Raw genomic sequence first — 22,947 nt, forward strand, 5'->3', positions numbered from 1 at the left:
TGGTTTGTTTGTGTGTGTGTGTGAGTGCCTCTCTGTATTAGTGTGAGTGTATGAGTGTGTGTATGTGTGTGCAGGCAGAATTTTCTTCTACCAATTAGCCATGACACAGCTGTGCTTTTCCCTCCTCATCTGCTCCTTGGTGGGTTTCAGTTGAACAATAATCTGCTTTAGATACTGCCGCGCTGCCTCCAGAGCTCACGAGTCATCAATATCAATGCTTGATTCTGACACCACTGCAAGCTCACGCACACGTGCACACATGCAGGTAACAGCAGTAATGGAAGGATCAGATTCAAAATGCAAGTCATTAGTCTGCTTCCCTCTCACATCCGGCTCTGTTGATGTACGGTCGTGTGATGTGTTGTGGCATACTGACGTTTTACCTCTTTGAAGTAGGCGAGGCCCCGAAAATATTCTCCTTATGTAACTGTCCCTGTTGCGGGGCCGCACGAGGCTGTGTGAGGCAAAGCGTAATGGTGGCGGCTATGCCTCTGAATGTGTGCATGTGCTTGTGTTTATGCCCGTGTGTGTCTTTGCATACAGTATGTAAGCACTTATCTGTATGGGCTCGTCTGCCTGCGTGTTTGAGAGACAGTCTATGCTCTCTCCTCCGTGAATTATGCAGACCAGGATGAGGGTGCAGGGCGGGGAAGATCCGGCAGTTACACAGCTTTTGAATTAGAAGAGTCAAAACAGCCGGCAGAAAACACAGCCACATGAAACAGAATGGGAGGGAGAGAATGAGAACAGAGTGTCTATAGAAAGAAGAACTGAAGAGAGGAAGACGGGAAGTGAGACAGAGAGCAGAAAACGGGCAGGGTGAGGGGAGGAGGGTTTGGGAAATGGATTGCAGCGAGACCGCTAAAACGGGAAAGAACATAGGGGGGTAAGAGAGAATGGGAGTCTGGGGTTTACGTGGTGTCTAAAAGGTGATGTTCAGTGGTATAATGGGAAATAAGTGCAGGGAGGAAACCAGAGGAACGCTCTTGGAAATAAGGGTTCCAAAAAGGCTCTTCCAAAAGGGCTGAGGTTCTACCCAGAACCATGTGCTTCTGAACAACCTTTTTTTGAAGAAGGGGTTCGTCAAGCATTCTTTGTAAGACAGTGGGTCCCATTAAGAACCCATTTCAACCAAGGAACCAAAAGTGTTCATCAAGGGGTTTTTGTAAGACTGTTGGTCCCATGTAGGTATAACCCCCCATGTTGAGTTCTAGATAGGCTCCTATGGGAACAAGCTGAAGAATCCTTTGTGGTTCTGATTTGTATTTTTATTTCTAAGAGTGCAGGAAATGGTGCAACATAAGCAAGAATACTCCAGGAAACTCCTTTCATATCTACAGACCCCTCTCCTGTACATACCCGTGTTCAAAAAACCCCACCTGCAAAGTATGTATAATTACTCTAAATAGCCTGTGATTAGCTGGCAAAGAGCCGTTTTTTATGTGGAATGGTAAGGAGCTTATCAGCGACTCTGTCACTCATACACACACACACACACACACACACACTCATGCACACACATTCATGCCACAGGAACAAAGCACAAAGCAGAAAGTGGGCTGGTTATTTTTGGAACAGGCACGTTAAAAAAAAATCCTCTCTACCGTAATTAGAAAGTGAACAGTGTCTTGACAATGCAGTCATGAGTGTCACATTTGCACCTTGTTAACAAATTTGGATTTTCTATTTATAGATCAGGTATTGCTGATGTAATGAAGTCTATTTATTGACTATCCTTCTTCTGTTTTTTTTCCTTAACTTCCCTCCGCCCTTCTTCATATTTCTGTCCGTTTCCACCTCCACGATCACCCTCCACCCTTTGTTCCTCCTGCTCCCACTTGTTTCCACGTGCAGGTATTGGTCAGGGGGTGCCGGTGGTGGCTCTTATCGTGGAAGGAGGACCTAATGTGATCTCCATCGTGCTGGAGTACCTTAGGGACACACCTCCGGTCCCCGTGGTGGTGTGTGACGGCAGCGGCAGGGCCTCAGACATCTTGGCCTTCGGACACAAATACTCAGAGGAGGGAGGGTATGCACTCCACGTGTGCACGTCATATGTTGTAAAATCCAAGGACAAACCTTAATAAAAAAATTATCCTGCGTGGAAAATCAGTTACACTATCAGAATACTTTACAATAAGACCACCCTTATAAATAATTTATAAATCAGTCAATCAAATTACCAGATTCATACACTTAGACTTTGGCAATATTGTTTACCTTGACATATGCACCATGTACTGTTTTACACTTTACTTAGTAACTCTTTAGTAAGATAAATTACTCAAAAGCAGTCACTGAATCTTGCTCTCAAATAATGAGCCCACATGTATCTGTTAAAAATGTGTTATTACTTGTTTATAATCATTTTATTAATGTTTGTTATTGATCTATAGAGTGCTTACAACCTAAATAACTTCATTTATAAGGGTAGTCTTCTTAAAGTGCCTTAGATCAAACATAACAGCCATACAACTCCATGCATAGTGTATAATATATGGCAGTAACAAGACACGTGGTATTGCTGTGAGATTAAAAATAAAAACTTAAAGTGATGCAAGAGGTTGCAAAAATGTGTGCATTTTCTGAACATGTTGGGTTATATTCTTTGTACACTATAAATTCAAAATTGCGTTTACAGCTTCATACTGTTTATCGAGTTATAGATGAAACTTGCAGAATCATTTCTCATCAAGGACTCGGTGACAGTAGGGCTGAGAGCCGCAGTCAACCTTGGTTTCACTTACTGACAAACAAATCTAATTTGCCGGCTTCCCCCCAACGGTTTTCTTCTCTTTACCTCTATTTGACCCCCGTCCTGACATTCTCTTTTTTTCTTCCACACCTCTCTGCCTCTACAGCATAATTAATGAGTCTCTAAGAGACCAGTTGCTGGTGACCATCCAGAAGACTTTCACCTACAGCCGCACACAGGCACAACATCTGTTCATCATTCTCATGGAGTGCATGAAGAAGAAGGAGCTGGTGAGTGACACCTTCATACATTATGCAAACACACATGCACATATTTGCTGAGTGTATTTGCAGGTTTGGAAAAAATCAAACAAATGAGCAGTATATATACAAAACACTGGAGCTTAGAATCACACACGCACACTCTGTTACACACATATTTATCATTAAACCACTACTGTATTAACATCAAGCAGCAACCTCCAGGGCTGAAAAGTGAAGCCAAGAAGGAAGTGCGAAAAACTGAAGTTCCTCACATGGCTACTTGAGGCTGGCTTCATAAACAATTCAATCCCCACAGGCACCCATAGTAAAATGCCTAACTTAATGAGGAAAAAAAACATGTTTAGGGCTGTGCAGGACCTGGGGACCAGCTGCAGATCTAAGTCAGCACCTTGGTCACTGGCAGGAGAATTGACCTTGGCCTTTTTCCAAACTATGTCTGAGCAGTGTCAGACTTCGGAAACCCCTGTCCAACATGCTTGGAACAGGAGAATGACACAATATGTTTGTAATCTGCACACTGGTCCTTAAAGAGTGTGCCCGCTTTAAGTGACAGATGTCAAAAGATGGCAAGGTAGACACTTCATTCAGCTGCCCCAGCTTCATTCAAGCTCCACCTCTTTGCCCATTTTTGGTATTATCCTGGGGTAACTCAAGTCAGGCACTACCAGCTTCAAAACAGCTTTTCAGAAATCCAGTCCATGAATCTGTGTGGTCTATGAACAACACCAATGTCACTATTCACATGTGCTTTAATGCTTTTGCTAAAGAAGCCCAAAAATGAAAAAAAAAACATGTGAAGGAGAAACTAAATGGATTCGTCAAATGTAGCTTCCTCGTCATGAAACTTTTATTGAAGAAATTATCACCCCATCTTTTATGCATGGCATGTAATGTTAAGTGGATGTAAATGTATTCAGATGACGTTCAGGACCAAATGGCCTCCACCTTGAGAGTCTGTACCCCTTTGGCAGTGTTTAAGTCAAGACACACGTCTAGGCTGTCACACACATCCCTCTCCCCCCGGGGACAAGTCTCAGTCCCTTTGGAGCACTGTCAGTCACATGAAACCAACCTCCTATTAGCGCTGTTAACTGCCGCCTATGTAAAGGGGATGTGTATTTGTGTGTGTGTGTGTGTGTGTATGTTTTTGTGCATACATTTATCATGTTGTAATTGATCACAGTAGCAGGGGGTCGATGCTTTCTTGCAGCACATGTTGTGATTGAAAGTGTGTGTCACAGCAGTGCATACAATTACACTCATTCACAAGATAACAGTGTAACACTTCTTCTATGCTGCAAACAAAATGCTAGCAGCCTTTACTGTGTCTTAGTCCTGCAGCAGCACTAACTTATTTACTACTTGGTTACTCTTGCCTCGACTCACTTTGAACATAGAGTACAATGTCTTTTGTAAGGGAGTGGAATATTTGCCAGATCAGTGACTGTTGGCACTGCTGGCTGCTGGTGGCATTTTGAAAGTAAATTTGTTATTAGTAGCATACAAACTCCCTGATCCTTATTTTATCACAACTTTTAAAGTAAAAGAGCTTAACTAGAATCCAGTTAAGCATCTTGAAACTTAATTCTTTATTGGCCAAATTGATTCAGAATCAATTTTTGATTGAATGAATAGAAAATAGGGCACAATGTTCAGTCTCTAGCTCCTGTATACTGTGTGCCAAGTCATTTACTGGTGTCCTTATTCCAGTTGTTCCCAAATGCTGTGTGATGGTGTGAAGTTAAAATGATTTTTTGATTTACTATTTATCTATCTGTCACCCCTTAGCCATATGCAAATATTTTCCAAATAGGCAAATTCCTTTTAAACCTTCCCTCAAAGTGAACCACAGTTTTTGCTATTTGTGCAGTTGCTGGATTACTAGTGGATTGGATTACTATTACTTTAATTTTGTTAATAAATGTTTCCTAAATAATCCTAGTATAGTTATTTGTCAAATTTTATTTGGCATTAGTAAATGTGATGATGATATTATAGAAGTTATTTTGGACGGATATGAATCCAAGCATGCCTTGAGAGTTTGGTGAGATTTGGAAAAACTTTGACCACCACCAACCACAACAGCCACTGCCTTATTCAATATGGTACATAGTTGTAAATACAATACAATATGACACGTAACTGGCAATTAAGATAAATTGTCTGCATTCTTTTTATTCAACAGCATGATTAATGAATTAATTACTTTGAAAACATCTTACAGTCTCCTGCTCGTATGAGAATAACAAAACAAGGGGGAGGTGGAGTGCTTCGCTGTGTTTTTATCATCATTAGAGGAGAGCAGCCTCTCTGCTGCACCGCGAGCTCCGTGGAACGCCAACATTGTCCAAGGTGCAGAGCGAGCGCAGGGTTTCTGAGGTGAAACAAACACAACATCAAATTATTTTCTTTACCACAGAGCTGTTTAAGGTGTTTTATGTCGCAGCGTGTGTTGCCGCCCTCGTCTGTTACTGCTGATCACTCTCCTCTGTTAGTCTCTGGGTGATGGCACAGAAAATATGTGCAATTAAGTTAAACATTAAATTAAAACATGCTTGTGATCGCTGCCTTTTGTGAAGATGAATACACTCTACCTTACAAGATAACTCTAATGTGTGCGCTTTAGTGTGGGTGCTGCACTGCCCTTGTTGTCGAGCTCCACTTATTCTTTCCATTGACATCAGGTTATTATTTAAAAATAAATTTCTGATATTTGTAAATTGATGCAGAGTTGTCCATGTTTGCATCATGATGCCTCTAAGAATTTATTTTTTTCCCACCATGCCTAAACTGTGAGATGATCGGGTATTTATCTTGCAATGGTTTTCCCCATTGGTAAAATATTATATGCTAATCATTTTATTATGCATTTCAGTTATTTTGTTAATTGTAACACAGTGAGCCACACAAAAAAATCATAAGCATGTGCACGCACAGAGAAATATGCACAGACAAAGAGCATGTTATATTTTGCAGGGAGCCCAGACTTGGTCATGGTTGTGCAGCATGAAAGTGGATTGATTGCGTCCTCAGAGGGGTTCCAGTGGCTGACTGATGCTCACACTGATGCATCTTCTGAACACAATACACCAGAGCAGAACAATGGGGTGTGAATCATTCAGCAGGAGCGGCTGTAGAGGCCAGATAATCAGATGCTGCCTCTCTCTGAACTTACAAAACTGTTGCCACTGCTACCTACTGGAACTGAGCGCTGATTTTGGCAGTATTTTAAAATACCACCAACTCTGTTACACACTCGCATTAATATTAATATTTTACAGCCCAGTAAGATATTTTTCTGATAATGCATTCCCTGCCAAAGAAGGAAAATTCTCTTTAATGTCCTTTGTCTAAGTGACACATCTGTATGATCACTGATAGCAGGGTGCAGGAGCAGGTAAATCCAGGTAGTGGGATGGGTGTTTATATCCAGGATGTTGTATTCATTTAGTATGTATGAATGTGAGAAGGAATAGCCACCTGTTGCTGAGAACCTTAACAATGCAATAAAATATTTACCAATGGCATAAAACTTTGATAATATTCTGTTTGATAATATATTCAGAAGCAATCCTCCTCCCTGTCCAGTATGTCTTCCATAAAACTGCAGGCTTTGATATATACACACATACATATATATATATGTATATATATATATATATATATATATGTTTCACCTCTCTGCTGTCTGGCACCTCTCCTGTTTATCAGGCTGATAGGCTTCACAGGGGTTCCCTCCTGATCGCACTCCGTGATCAGCCACAGATTGGAGTGCGTATGTGTGTGAGATTGGAGTAAATTCAAGGGAGGAAGGGGAAAAAAGAAAACGAGAATGAGCTAAAGAGAGAGTTTCCATGGTCCCATGCAAAGCCTGAAACTGTCTTGTGATGATGGCCGACTCAAGATCCTAAATGACAGTGGACCAGACACATTTCCCTGTGTGTTTAGATGATTTTGTTCGAGAAATCAGTTCAATTCCATGGTACAGCTTGGCATAACTCAGCTCCACATGCTTTTGTGACCAGCTGCTTTTCTCAGTTTTGTTTTCCACAAGCAACTGGTATCCACTTAATGTAGGATTCAGTTGACATAGTGATGCCAGGTGAAATTGCTGTGACATCATCTTCAATGCAACATAAACACACAGGAACAATGGAGGATATCCATTTTTTTGAGATCCTTTTAGTGGCAACCAAACTGTGGAACATATGCTCTTCGTCAATTGACAACAGTGTAGTTTTGCAAGCTGGGCACACTGGGCGAGTGAATAAAAATACAGCAGTTACAGTTTGTGGTCAGTGTGCAGGATGTTTGTCTCCCACCAGTCGGTGGTCTGCATCGTTTTCATACAGTTGTTTCGTAGCTCAGCTCGCTTGGAGTCTTAGCCACGGTGATACAGAAAAAAGTACCAGGTACTAGTATCCGCAACTTATTTCCAGTGGAAAGCCAATAAAGAATGGCTCCAAACAAGTTGAGTCAAGGCGAGCCATAGCACACAGTGGAAATACGGCAATAGTGTTTGGCTTAGTAGTGAGATCAGTAAGAAGTTCAGGAGTTCCCAAAAAAAATCCAGTTTTGGACTTACGATGAAAAATGTGTTTCATTTTGCTCAGAGGAGCTTCATCTTTGCTCGTTCACATTTTCATACAGCCTGTGTTAAAATTACTCGCTTGATCTCTGATCAGACTGAACCACTTTCCCAACCTCAAATATTCAAATGCTGCAGGACAAGTTGATAAAAGCAGTACATCCCTTCTGAGATGAGGCCAAAATAAATCTCCGAGGATATGATCATAGTTTTTTTTTTTTTTTTTTGGCCCCTTCTTTACTACAGTAGTTCACCTATGTGGGTGTGTGCAGGACCAGATTTCTAAATGTGTTTCTTATTCCCATCCCAAATATGTTCCTACATAACTGTTTATCATGTCTACCAGTGAGCAAACTTCCTATGTACATGGTCTCCTGTGTTCTGTGGCGGGTACTTATGAGCTTGCTTGTACTGGCAGCAGCTGGCTGCCCTTAGCACAAGAGAGACAAGAGGCGAGTAAAGTATCTTCAACGCCTCAATCATCTGCACATACCTCATCTAGACACCAATGATGCTCCTGAAACACAGAGAGAAAAGCCTACAAAGGTGAGAATAGTGGCGATGTATTCTTCACAAAGCCTATTGTATGAGTGTCCTTTTCAGGCAGCGAACCCACTGTAATTTGGTCTGAATCATCTGCTATGGAAGAATCCGTGAGAAAACTACCAATCACATGGACAGCATGTGAAGAAAGTGACAACTCTCAGGTCTCACTCATAGATGTAATACCTAAAAACTTAAAATAACTTAAAAGATCATTGTTTTATTCATACACTATTGTGATATACTGTTTGACTGCAGTTCCCAACCTCATCCCTGTTGGCTCATAGAATTACACCACTGTATTTAAAACTGCTGCTCAGGAATGATGAGTCACAGTTTATTGAAATTGGTGGCTGTAATATTTACACTGGAGATTAAAAATGCCAGACACTTCAGGGGAATTACTTTTTTATTCTGTCACACTATGAAAAGTTCATGCAACAACACTCTTTCTACAATCAATTAAGTGTCTCATATTGTATTTTCAAGTATCTCTACAAATGACATGAGTGTAATTTGAGCGGTCTAGACGTTGCAGCTAATACCTGCAGTAGGGATGCAGTGAAACTACTGTACCAGTACCACGATTCCCTTCCAAGTATAGAAACCCTTGTTTGCCCTTGTATACCAAAGCCAAAGCCATGTCAAACCCATGTTAACACCCAGGTCAGGAACACGGTCACAAACCGTTGCGTCGACTCTCTCACATTGGCAGCAAATGCGGGTTTATCCTGGGTCAGTGCAGTGGTCTGAAAGGGGTAAGTGTGCAGGAGAGGGAGACAATGAGAGTGTGTGTTTGTCTGAGTGCCAGTATGCCCGGGCTTTCATCTTTCTGGCTCTGCACAGAGTAGGAGGAAAAGAGAAGAGACTAAAGGTGACTGGCTGGGAAAATGTGTGTGTGCGAGTGTCTGCTTAAGAGGGCAAGTGAAGAGAAGGAGAAAGACTAAAGAAAGGCTGTGTCTTGCTTTTGCCCTTATTTTCAGCTTGTTGGTTTATTCATGTAGACATTTTGTGCTCAAGTTATTTCCCTGTTGCCTCTGCTTTGTTTATCATTCGCAGGAATGTTTATGTTTATATCAAGAGGTAATAGTGCGTGTATGCCAAAATGCATAAGTATGTGCATACCTTTGTGTTTTATGTTTTTATCTTTTTTTTATCAAGCGGAACAAGCCTTGTAGCCATTTTGTTTTGCTTTAATATCGTCATTTCAAGATGCCACATGCTGAATTTTATCATTAATATATTGCTGTGAAGTTAGTTAGGCAGTAAATTATAAAACTGAGAAGTGCTCTTTGCAGCTACAAACAGTAGCATCAATTATCTGCTTTATGCTCTCATTTGGTCTAATTTAAGAGTGTGCTGGCACATCTCCCTGTGAAAAAAAATCTGTTCTGATACATGATAGATTATTAGCTTCCAAGGAGGAAGGAGGGGAAATAATTGCAAAGCTAATCAGGGAATAATGTGCTAGCTCTTCAGTTTTACAGAGAGGTAACAGATGTAAAGTATATAGATGATGTGTTATATAAGTGCAATGAAAGGGAATACTAAAAGATAGCATGGGCCACATTTGTACCAATTTGTCTAGATGATAAGGGTAATTATCTTCCTTATATATGTGCATCACTTATCTTATTTCTTTTACGCTTCTGCACAAAGGTGGAACAATTTCATATAAATGTCAAACATGCACACTGCAAAGGCTGCAGGCTGCATGAGAACGAGTGCCTTCAAATATTATCAAGGCCTGTTGTCACATACCAGCAGCTCTTTTTTGTTAGAAATGTGTGAATCCAATTCTAGGTCTAATTAAGAGAGAAGTGCCTCTATTTCCCTTCCCCTCCCTCTTTCGCTCGGCCCCTCGCTGTTCTTCTGTAAGAGGGGTGGGTGCAAGATGACTGGTATCTCCCAGCATGGTATGAATAATTGAGTGTAGAATAGTCCTTATATGTTTAATTCGGATTAAATATTGAGGAGGAACCACCAACCCGCAATTTCCCTCCGCCTCCCTGACAAGAGAGACTAAGAACAAGTGGGAGGAAGACGAGGAGAGCAGAGTGACTTAAATGGACCATGAGGGAGAGAGGGAGGGAGGGTGTGAGGGACAGATGGAGGGAGAGAGGGGGGAGGAAATGAGACAAGAAATAAGAGTAGGGAGACAAATGTGTTTTGGGTGGAGGACAAATGTTAAAATGAGGTACAATGGAGAGTTTGAGCCACAAACAGATAAACATGCCAGAAGAGAGACAGTTCCTTGATTATCAGCCGGGCAGTTTATCAATTTAAAATTTCATGAACTTGTTTCTCTCCGTTGGCTGCTTAAGACCATGGGTTTATCCCAGAAAGTAATAAACACACAGCTAAATATTTTATGCTCAGATGAAACCATTAGCAGAGCTCTGTCGGATCTGAACTGTTGCCATTGTTAACATATGGAATGCAGAAGATGCTTGGAAGCCTCTGCGGACTGTGCGGGTGTGTGTGTGTATCTGCCATGTCTTGTATGAACATGTAGCATCATCAGCAGGGTCTTTGCCTGTTAAATGAAGATGAATGTTTTCCAATCAGCTTGGCTCACTGCAGCGTGAAGAGCAGTTTTCTGATCCTCTAAGCATGTAGCTTAGCGTCTCTAACGATGCAGGAATCCTCTGACAGAGCCCAGCAGTCACACTGGGAAACATTGTGCTGCCTCCTCCTTTTTTCATATCTCATATCCGTCTCCAATTTGTCAACACTAAATCTCACTCCTTCTGCCTTCCTTCGCTCTACACATGCTTCCCCTTTCCTGCCGTCTCTCGTCTGTCCTTCCGATCCCTGCCTCTCCTCGCCGTTCCTGCTCTTTCCCTCTCTCCTCTCGTCATGTCAGCGGGGAGATGGAGTGCGACAGACGCGAGTCAGTGGCCTGTCTCTTGCATGTTGACCCCTGAGGTGATGGCTGTCAGTGTCGAGACAGAGAAAGGTCAAAAATACATTCAGCGTTTAAAGATATTTTAAGCTACAGTGGTAAACAAGCACAGCTATCATGTACAATGTACAACGGAGGGTGGAGTTCATGCCACAAGGAAAAAAGACTTAAAGGACTAGTGTGTACCATTTAGTGGCAAATAGTGGTGCACTTACAGACTGCAAACACCTTGTCTCACTTTTCCTTTCCAAGTATACAGAAGGATAAAAAAACAAAAGCACAAAAGAACACAAATAACATGGCAGTGCAACACGTAAAGATGTAAAGGCAAGTCTTATTTTTACATAATTATACAATATTGAGAACATACTAATGAATATTATATTTTACTTTTAAAGCTCCTGACCAAAGATTTTCGACCAGGAGTTGTCAGTTCAAGCCATTAGTTGCCCAGTCATTGCACGATATTAATATATCTGATATTAATTGAATTAAATATGTATTTTTAAGCCATGAAGCAAGCTGCCTGTTAAATGCTAACAACAAAAGGAGTAATGATTCTAAATGTGTCAAACATCCAGCAATGAGACTGAACATTTGGTTAATGTATTTCAACACGACATAATCTCATTGTTCAAAACGCAGGAATAAATTACTTCCAGCTTCACATAAACAAATACTCACAGACTTATCAACATGACTGATGATCTACAAATTAACTCAAGTTGCAAACTCACACATCAATAACTTCATGCCTCCTGTACCTGTCTGAAACCGTGGCTTTATTGTCTCTGGAGTCGCAGTCCTGCTGTAACATTAAATTCCTGGCCGTCAAACTGGCTCAGCAATCAGCTATCTTTCTCCGTCACCTTAAAACTTGAAACGTTTGCACATAGTGTGTACTTGAAAGCACCTTTGCCGATTCGAGATGATGAAAATATATGGATGAGAGGCTGACTGTTTACCTTTGCATGCACTTATTTACGACTATCTGTGGGATCGTTGGGATTAAATTAGCAACCTGGTGTTGTCATAGCGGTTGCCTCTGTATTGTAGAGCCTGTATGATAGCAGGTAGAGCATATCCACAGGGTCACCTTGGGGGTGTGATTGGAGGAAGGGAAGAGTGAGGAAGAAGTAGAGAGGAAGCAGGGAAAGACGAGTGGGGGAGGGAGAGTAAGATGCCAGTGGGAGGTTGTTGTAAGATTAGTGGTTGGTCGGTGGGGTGGGGGGGATGATGGGTAGAAGAAACGGAGTAGAAGTACAGGTGGAGAGGCCTGGAGGGAGAGGGGAGAATAGAAACAATGGAGAACATCTTCTGTAATCATCATCTTTCCTCTCTCTGTCATCCATCTTTAGTCCTTAAGGCAGCAAAGAACCATGTGAGTGTGTGTCTGTGTGTGTGTCTCCATTCTGCTGTAATGATAAATACAGGGTATAATGAACAAGTGGCCAGAATAGGAATCAGCACTGATTGGGTGAAATTAGGCTTCTGCATGAGAACGCCCTTAAAAATTATAGATATCTGCCCCCTCTAAAAAAAAGCCACAACACCTTGTTGATCTTGTTAGAAAGCTTTGCATGCATTGACCTTTTAGATTCACTACGCTCTTAGAAATAAAGATTTTAACTAGAACCGTAAAAGGTTCTTCAGCTTGGCCCCATAGGAGAACACTTTTAGGACTTGGAACCCTTTCAGGGAGTTTTACCAACTAAAAACCAACATAAAGGGTTATACCTGGAACCGTCTGTGAAAGGTTTCACCCGGAACACCTTCTGAGAGGTTCTGCAGAGAACGCTTCCATGGTGTATTGGTTCCACCGGGGGCCTGCTCTCTCTAGAACCTTTCCATCATTTAATGGTACAAAGAAGACTTCACCCAGAGAACCCTTACAAATTCCAAGAGCACAATCAGTGGGTTCTACTGAGAATGTTTTTATATTTGAAGAGTTTTATCTAGAGCACACTCGAGAGGTTCTAATGAAAACCTTTTCATATTCCAAAGGTTATGTCGACAACACGCTCAGGGAGTTCTACCGAGAACCCTTTTATATTATTTTACTAAAAACCCTTGATTTCAACGATTTTTAAAGAACACTTTTTCCCAGAAAGGGTTTTTAATGGAGTCTTTAAAAGAACCCTTGACAACCCCTTTCTATAAATAAGGGCTCATCAGAGATCAGTGGCTCTGGGTAGAACATCAGCCCTTCAGGAAGAACCTTTGGGAACCCTCATTTCTAAGAGTGTATGTAAGCATGCACATAAGACCAGTCACTCTCTCGAACACACACAGTCGGTTAGATCATTGTATTGCATGTGTGTTCAACAGATGGCTCTCTAAATGTGTTGTTAACATCTATTAGAGTGAAGGCAAAGATGCATTCTAGCAGATAATAATCTCGCCACTGGCCGAACCATTTAAACACACACACGCACACAACCAGGCACACTATATCTTAAGTCAGAGAAGCACATGAAATTACACACTACACCAAGAGACTCACTGGTGCCCCCGCTCATGAAGACCTCGATCGATACCTTCACATCCCATTGCATTCCTATTTCACCTGGAGAAAGACCTTTTGATTACACGGGCCGATAGCGACCGCCACACACACACATAAGTTAACACACACTTAGATGCTCCCCTTATTAGTGATCTGAATGCACGGCGCAGGTCTAAGCCGTTACATAATGTCTCATCCCTCATTTCTCTCACAGGGAGGAGCCGACATGTCATCAGCATGTGGTGTACACATGATGAATGAGGCAACATAATAGGTCCTGTAAATCAACCAATGTGAATTGAATTACTTTTGTGCATTTAGATTTTTGTGTGAAAAGAGAAACAATCGAGGGGGAAAGAGGAGGCTTTAGCCCACAACACTGCAGCATCGCCCCGAGGGGAAAGCAGCAGCAGCAAAGCCCCGCAGATTCCCGGAGCTCCATGAAATGAAGCCATTTAGAGGAGGGGAGATGGGAAGGGAGATGGGCTGCAGGGAGGAGAGGGAGGTGGGAGGAGATGGATGGGTGGATGGAAGGATTAGAAGAATAGCTCGTCAGGCATTCAGAACACGCATTCCCTCACACGCAGCTCGCACAAGGTGCCCTTCACACATGCACACATACGAGCATGTGTGCCCACACGCGTGTTAACACCGGTGTGTGTGCACACGCACTTGCTATATTTGACCAAAAAAAAAAATAAAAAAAATTCTGAAAAGCTGCCCCAGTTCTCAGATTTCCCTCTCAGCGGACTTTGGCTTTCATCCATCGCGCCATTAGTTCATCTCACGCAGGATATGAAAAATGTAGCTGAAAGACATGTCAAGCTACACAGGCGAAGACCTAAACTGGCCTGAGAGTAAAATGTTTTTCCTAAATCCTAATCCAAAAAATGTTTGACAGCAAAATGGAAGGAACAAAATGTTCTCCAGTAATGGAGAGCACCATTTGTTCATTTGATCTCTCTTTTTGTCATGTTTTTACTCTAGTTCTCCTTGGTTGCTTTCCTAGTGAATCCCTTTATTCGCTCCTTACAGTGAACATGCTGTATGTGAGAGTTTTGTGGTGTTCTCCACCCGAGAGACAAGAGGAGTCTGAAGAGGAGATACAGTACATTACATCAGAGAAATACCTCTCCTCTCCTCTCCTCTCCTCTCCTCTCCTCTCCTCTCCTCTGAGCAGCTCTGCAGCAATGTTTTTAGAGAAGCAGCAAATCCAGCAAATGAGAGCACTAACACTCTGGATGTGATTTTTTATACTTTAAGCCTTGATACATTCAATCGAACAACAATAGCAGAAAAGAAGATTAAAGTCACTTTCAAACAGTTTGGCTTGTGTTGAATTAATGCACCTCTCTCTCTCTCTTCTGCTGTCTTTCTTTCTCTCTGTGTCCGTCTCGCAGATTACAGTTTTCCGGATGGGGTCGGAGGGTCATCAGGACATTGACCTTGCCATCCTCACTGCATTACTCAAAGGTGGGTGTGTAAGGAGGGGGTGCATTTATGTGTGTGTGCTGGAGCATGAATGTACAGTAAGTGGCTTTTGTTTGGCTGTCGCCCTCCAGGGATGTTGTTTTTCGGTAGTTTCTGTACATAAAAGGAGGCTGATATCATTGCAGAAAGCATTTCTTTCACTGTCCCAGTTGAGATGTGTGTTCATAGCACACAGGTATGTTTTTGCTTTTGCGGTTCATATCTCAGGAATAAAATACAGACATCTGTGCTTATTTTTTCTTTCTTAAAGCTCCATTAAGCGATTTCTGATCACTGTAGGGCAAAAACACTCCAGCATTAAATCTTGGTATTATATTAGCTTATCAAACAATTGCTTTACAGTTGTAGCAGAAACAGAGTGCCTTAGGCGTAATACTGGAGTCTTCTTATCATATCACTGCCTGTCATATATAATCCATTACCTTCTGGCTTCTGGCTCCTGATAAAAATAGCTTTCTTTTTTTTAGCTCACTTAATATTTTTAACCATGCGTAAAAACATGTGTTGTTTTTCCACTTTTTTGTCTGAATCAAACAACATAACGTCACTGTTTTTGTGCTATGCTAAGCTAATCAGCTGCTGGCACTAGCTATATATTTATTTCACAGCCATCTTCTCATTTGTGTGTACCGTGTATTTCATGAAATATCAAACTATGCCTTTAAATGTGTAGAGGTCGTGGCTCTTGTGGAAGCCGTTACAAACAAGCTTGCAGTTTCCCACTATCTATGCTAATAAAACCCTGATATCATAACAGCACCTGCAGAATAATTAATTAGCTTGAACACAGCTGCTCATTAACTGTGTAGCTGGAGACAAATAATTACAGGACTACACTTACAGTCACCAATGAATTATGAAAAGCATTGTGTCTTTTAATCCAATCTCTTTTGAAGCATATATTTTAATTTAATTTGCATTTATGAAATTAATTTCCTTTGAGGTCAATAATCAGTTTTAAAAGGGACACATGGCCTAATGATACGCTATTATGCCACATCAGCTTCTCATTTTTCAGAACTACCCAAACGCTTCCAGTGTGACCAGCATCTATACAAATAATGTTACACAACCGTGGTGATAGTTGCACAGGAGCAAGTAGGGGTTTAAAGGCTCATATCCAGAGCTTTCCATGAGCACCAGCTGCCAGCCACACAGCTGGCTACTTTATTAGATTAATTTTTGATTATAATGAAGTAGTTTTGATTAATAAGTTAAGTTATGTGTGTGGATATTATGACCACTGGCCTCCACTTCTTAACAATGCAAGCATCATGACAAAGAAACGTGCCTGTCTGTATCAGTCTCGCCCCACACCGTCTATAGGTGTGTGTCAGAGCACACTCAGCACAGAGACAAGCAGACAGTTGTCTTCAGTATTTTAATATTTCAGTATTTATTTATTAGGAAAATAACATTAAGAACTGCATTGATTGCATAGATGAGGGATCCTCATTAGATGGGCAGCTTCAGAAAACACCAGTGACAGCGACTTGATGATTGCACAGTAAGCATTTGAAGTCTGAGAGCACTGCATTTCCCAGAAATGCCACACAGACGTTTATGGGCTTAATGAATGAACTAATGAATGAATTATCTTCATTTACGTTGCACTTTTTACTGCAGAGCCATCACTGCAAACACACGCTAATACAGACAATGTTGTCCTAGTAACAGGCCTGTGTTATAAGAGGAAAAAGCTCGCTGTGCAGCGGCGCCTTGTACTGAAACACAAGGTACACAGCCTCTTTTAACACATGGTTAATATCGTGAAACTGTCACAGTTCAGGTAGTTTTAGGATAAGACCATGTTTGGAGTTTCATGTATGTTATATTGCGTATGATGAAAGTCATGTGTCACTGACGTAACTCACGTGATGCATGTAACATATGTGCCTTAAAACTCTTAATAGGACTAAAACTTTTGGTTTCACGTGGGACACAAAGTCCTCAAAGTCCTGTGTTTGTTTGAACCACCTTACCTCATCCTGAACCTCCTAAACTCTTGAAAGCCTGGTACAGCTGCAAACATGTACTGTGCACATGTGTATAAGTCGCCAAGGGGCAGTGACAAATCTTCGGCATGTGACAAGTTGGGAATGAGACCAAGCATCATACATTTTATCCTTGGTTTCCATTTTTGGTTATCCTGTCGTTGCATAATTCTTCCTGCTTTGTGTGGAACAAAGTGTATGTTCATTCTTAAATCATAACTGTTTGCTACCCATCACTGATGGACTTAAATGCACATGAAGCCTAATTCTCCTTTACAATAATTCATTACGTTTACAATCAGGTGCACTCACTCATTAAAATATCCAATAATTAAGATCAGTGTATTTGACATTAGGATGTGCCAAAGGCCACCAAATTTGGGGTTTTACAGAAATTCTCTTCTCCGGGGCGGCATGCCGCTGGAACCCCCCTAGCTGGCTGTTTTTTCTCAATGACTGGCTGCTCCGTATCTTTGTGAAAATCCCTGCATATCTATCTTGGTGTCCCCCTCTATATTGCTAAGATGTAGAATAATCAATCATCACTGTAGCAGCAGCACAGACCTAAAGCATGACACAGTAAGATATACGTTTAACAGAAATTGTTATACAATTACCAGTAAGGCCCATTTTGGGTTACAAAATTGAAAATTTGTCAAATGCAGAAATGGCAATTAAACTCAACCACTATTGTCTTCCATCCTCTGCCCTATTTCACACTTCAATTTTCTGCACACACACACACACACATACAGGATTCGTGGATCCATACTTTCGATTGGTTGTTCAATAGCTTGTATTGATCATGTTTGCCTTTTCAAGGAATATGCCGCGAACCAGGCCAGTGGAGTCTGAATGCACGCTGTCTCTCTAACACACACCCATGCACGTGAACACAGAAGCTACACATTTGTGCATTTGTACAAAGAGGAAGCGAGTCCTGTGGGATGGCTTAGCAATCGTGAGCTTATGATCGACTATCTCAGGAATTGTTCCTCAGAGAAACATTTCATTCCGTGGAGAGAAAGAAACAGAACTAGTGAGTTTGGAGTGGGTTGGAGTGAAAGAGAAATGTGTTTTACATAATTTATGTGCAGCCGTCAGGACGCATGATTTCTTTTGCACATGCATCACTCCCTGATCTTTGTCTTCATTGCAGACTCTTGCTCTCTTGCCCTGTTACTTTCCCTGTGTACACATGTCTCACTCATGTATTCTGCAGACTCCATCTGTTAATCTATCTGTCATTTGTTTTCTTTTTAAGCCCTTTTTTATTCATTTTATTTCACGTGTGGATGTGGATGAATGAGTGAAGCGAGGAATTGAAATCAAATAAAGAGAAGACAAAATAAAGAAAGGGAAACGCAAAGGAAGAGCTTAGACGAGTGAAAGGATGAGATGGGGGAACACTGAGAAAAGGGGGCAAAAAATGCTTTATGGTAAACAGCATGAGGGTCATTTCACATGCAAGTCTCATTCTGCAGCTGAGTGAATGAGATGCGTTATGGCTTTTAGTGTAAAATGAAATCAGTCACATCCTGCCTGAGAGCTTTTTAAAACACTGGATTAGACTCCTTTGCCGAAGAACTAAGCTACTGCCTGAAGCTCAACAAGGCGCAGCGCAGTCAGGAATACAAGGTGTGGGGAGAACACAGCGAGAGCAAGAAAAAGAAGAGAATAAAAGCGTCGGGTGTGTGAGCCTCTGTGGAAGAAAGAGAGATTTAGTGAAGTGGGAACTGACAGAACAGGAAAGAAACTGCAGGAAAACACACATGGTGTAACAGAGGGGAGTTTGGAGTAATTGATGGTCTGCTGTCTGAGTTAGTCAATATCCTCAAAATTGGGTCCATAAAGTCAGTTGGCTGCAATTCAACCTCCCTGCAGGCAGACAGAGTGAAGCCACAGGCCTTTGATAAAGCAAGGCCACCCTGCCTTTTAATATACACATATCTCCACTAAAGCTCTTATTAGTAGGCTCTGCATCTTATTAGCAGGGCTCTGTCTGAACATTAAGCTCCAGTAATGCTGCACAGGCCTTTAAGACGGAGAGAGCACTGTGCAGTGCAATGATACTGGTGTGCTTATTAAAAATTACACAGTCTTGTCTACACACAAGGGATTATTGTTATACTTTAAATAAAACCGGATTTCTCTAAAGGCTGTGGTGAATTGCTGCTCTATCTTTCTCATTTTTCGTAACTCCTCCCAGCGCTCAGGTAAATTATTAATGTGGACAGCAGACTGTGGTTTTATGTTGGATCTCACTGGTCAGCAGCATTTGTTGGGTTTAGCTACAACAGTGAATAGCTGCAAAGGCTTTTTAGTAACATATTTAATCTGACTTTTGCAATGAAGCATTTATAGTGGGTTGTACAGTTGTAAATAGAGAGGTTTAATTTTATATGCACAGTCTCCCTCTCTGTTCCTGTTTCATTTAATGCTCCATCTGCTGTGAGTTTTTGTCCATTAGATAAAGTGTTAAAGACAAGTATTGCTGAATACTTTATGCCCACATGAGTAAAGAAACGTTGGAAAATCATGTTTTGACCATGATGCTATTGGACTTTTCAATTGGTGAGCTTTAGAAAGCAGTTAACTAAATGTAACGCTCACTTCAAGATACATTTTACATTAATAATTGACTCTAAAACATATTTTTTAACTATGTGCTTTTTTACTTTTACTTGAGTAGGTTTTTCAAGTGGTAATTTTTACTTTTATTGAGCCACTTTTCATGGGAGTAATTGTACTTTTACTTGAGTATAGTTTTTCAGTACTTCACCCACCACTGACTTGAAATACCTGGGCTTCATGTCAAAAGTGTCTCTACATTAAGATAATCCTAAAACCCATCAAAGTGGTCGTCTTATATTTGCAGTGAATCATGCCTGCAAAAATAATTACAGGACATTAGAGGCCTGTAAATTTAGTGAGAGTTTAGTAGAGTTACCACATAAAAACCAATGCAAGAAACATGAAATCTTCCCTTTAAGAAAGAAAAAAACACACCACTTCTCCCTCCCACACAGAGACGAGTCCTCCAACCCCACAACGTAAAGATACAGGGATGAAAAATTGAATAACACGATAAATTAGTTAGTACATTAAACTGATTCCATGTAAGTCATCCATGGATCCATATAAGACTTAAATGGATTTCTTATGCAACAGCTGCAGGCTACAGCTCACAGCTTAGGTTATTTTTTTTCTTAAGGAGCACATGAATTAACCTCATTAAGTCCACAGAGTAATATTAGGGGGATCCTCATGATTCCACTTAGATGTGATGCATCTTTTGGCAGCTGTAATAGCTAAGCTAATGAAACCCTTTATCCTTTGGAAGGGAATATTCAAATGGGTCAAGTCCCCCAAAATTATGATCACAGGACGGAGAGATATTTCCTGTAATGACACTTTTCCAAGAATATTGTTGATCTCCAGCCACCAGCATCTAATAGTGCATTCCATTTAGCTTAGAGGTCGAAAGTATGAGATGAGGATGACATCAAAACCAAGTTGACCTCGTTCCAGTGCAAGTTGGAAAAACAAAACATGAGATGCAAAATACATAAATACCAATAAATTGCTTTCATTACTGTTGATATGTGCAGCAGCCATCTTGGACTTCCGAGTCGGAGCTCCCACTTCAAGTGGTGTTCCATTTGAAATTTCCTACCAGGAACCTGGAAATTTTGTCTTCCCAGTTTAATTGAAATGCACCATAATCTTATAAGAAGATCACAACATGCATGAGCATACCAGCCTCCAGTTTACAGCAGGGGCAGAGAGGGGATGAATCGGTTTGAAAGCGGTTAAATCCCTCAAGCGTAAATATGCTCTGTGTATAAATTTGCAGTTGCAGGGCTTATACGGTACCTGGTATTAATAAGCAGTGCAATTTTAAAGAAAATGCTAAACAAACAAAGTTGGCCCCGCTTTTGTGATCATCTCAGCAGATTTACATCCGCCACTGTCCTTCACCAAGCAGCAATGACATGCAGCAAAGCAATCAAAGTGATGAGAGAAGTGTCTTTTTTTCCAGTATTGCTAGCCAATACTTTTATTTTATCCTTATTTCTCTGTTTGCCCTTGAATCTTGTTTTTTTCTTTCTTTTACTTCATCCTATATTATATTAAGCAAATCAGATCTGTCCAGAATGCCACTTGTATACCACATTTTATGCAGGGATGAGGTGAAGCGTTAAATTAAGTGATACATCAAAGACCAAGCTGTCATTGTTTAATGTGAAGACGTCTTCTTCTCTACAGCCACACACAGAAACAGAACAGACACATTGTAAAGTGAAGAAAAGACTCGCAAAGCCTGGAGTTAGATGGAGTCCAGCATCTCACAAAAGAATCCCTCAACCTTCAACAAAGGGGGCTGGATATCATTAGTTGGCAGCAGCGGCTCCACAGCTCTGCAAGTTTAGGCACAGGTGGTCCTATACTGAAAAATCTGTATCGTTAGAGTATTATCCAAGACTCCTCTCCGTCCGATAACTATCTTTTTCACATACTCCCTTCCTTTAAAAGATTGAAAATATCAGAACCAGGACAGCCAGCAGCACCTACCCGAGGGCCTTTCAAGCCCTTAACTCTTAAATAACCAATATGCTGTTTTTATTCCTGTCTACACAACACTATAAGAGTGTATAACAAAATATCTGGTTTGGGGTACTGATAGCATCTTAATGGGAATACTTGTTTTATATATTTATAAGTTTTTGTTGTTTTGTTTTGTTTTTCCTGCAAGCTCACCAAACTGAATTCTTCTAAACTAGGTTGAAGTGACAATAAAGTCTTGAATCTATTTTTAATCTGTCTACTATAAATACAGAAATTAGGTAAACAGTGTGAAAAACACAAGGAGAATGTAAAATAATGAGCAAAGACAGATATTATCAACGTTATAACAACAAAGTAGATGTAGTGAATCAGAGTTTGAGAAACCTTGCTTTCCAGAGATATGTCTCTGAACTCACGTGTCTCCTCTCTCAGGTGCCAACGCTTCAGCTCCTGACCAGCTGAGTTTGGCTCTGGCATGGAACAGAGTGGACATCGCCCGCAGTCAGATCTTCATCTACGGACAGCAGTGGCCTGTAAGAAACATAAACAGAAGAAACAAGAGTACACAGCACACACTGCAGCAGAAATATTGACTGCGTTCGCATAGCTTGTTTGTTCTCCGTGCGTTCTCAGTTGTTTTAGCATTATGGCGTTCTGCACTGCACTACAAAGGGATTTGAGCACATGATTGTTTTGGCATTGTTGCTCAGACTTGTTCCATACATGACATTAGTTTACAGTCCTCAACAGCTGATATTATAAATGATAATTAAGAAGTAAGAATGCAGCAAAAAGGCTACATTAATATAAAACACCAACTCAGCTGATCGGTGGACGACAACAGCTCAAAATGTTTTACATTAAGATACAATATCTGTCTGTAAGAGCGATCAAGAAGAGAAAGATGATCACAAACGGCAGATTAAATGATACTTTCAGCTTTAAAAAGGTAATTTGGATGCAGATGCAGCTCGGGATCACCCACGAGTGAAAGGTTCAGCAATTGGCTAATGGTTAATAATCAATCATAATTATCATTCAATTCACCATTCCTTGCATTTTTTTTTAAACTGTATAATTTAAAGCTGTATTAAACTACATAAGCATTTATTTCAACTCTCTTTATTTTGGATGTGAAAAGTAGGGCTGCAACTAACGATTTTCATTATCGATTAATCTGCCAATTATTTTCTAGATTAACTGATTAATCATTTGGTCTACAAAATGTCAGACAATAATGAAAACTGTCCAACCCAGTTTGTCAAAGTCAGTGTTAATTTCTTTAGCTGTCTTGTCTTGTTTTGTCCAAAACCCAAAAATGATCAAAATAATAATAGTAATCGTTATAATTAGAACTTAATTTATATGCTGT

At 40.8% G+C, this 22,947-nt stretch overlaps 1 protein-coding gene across 1 annotated transcript in view; it reads left to right on the forward strand.

Moving 5' to 3' along the window:
- Nucleotides 1-22,947, forward strand: part of trpm3 (transient receptor potential cation channel, subfamily M, member 3) — a 144,842-nt gene that overhangs the window by 84,544 nt on the left and 37,351 nt on the right. Inside the window, exons 7-10 of the mRNA XM_084728120.1 lie at nucleotides 1,855-2,029; nucleotides 2,862-2,985; nucleotides 14,922-14,994; nucleotides 22,008-22,108. Coding sequence (XP_084584246.1) covers nucleotides 1,855-2,029; nucleotides 2,862-2,985; nucleotides 14,922-14,994; nucleotides 22,008-22,108 — 473 coding nt within the window. The remainder of the gene's footprint in view (nucleotides 1-1,854; nucleotides 2,030-2,861; nucleotides 2,986-14,921; nucleotides 14,995-22,007; nucleotides 22,109-22,947) is intronic.

This window comes from Lutjanus erythropterus, chromosome 10, assembly GCF_056507025.1.
Source record: "Lutjanus erythropterus isolate fLutEry1 chromosome 10, fLutEry1.hap2, whole genome shotgun sequence".
Lineage (NCBI taxonomy): Eukaryota > Metazoa > Chordata > Actinopteri > Lutjaniformes > Lutjanidae > Lutjanus > Lutjanus erythropterus.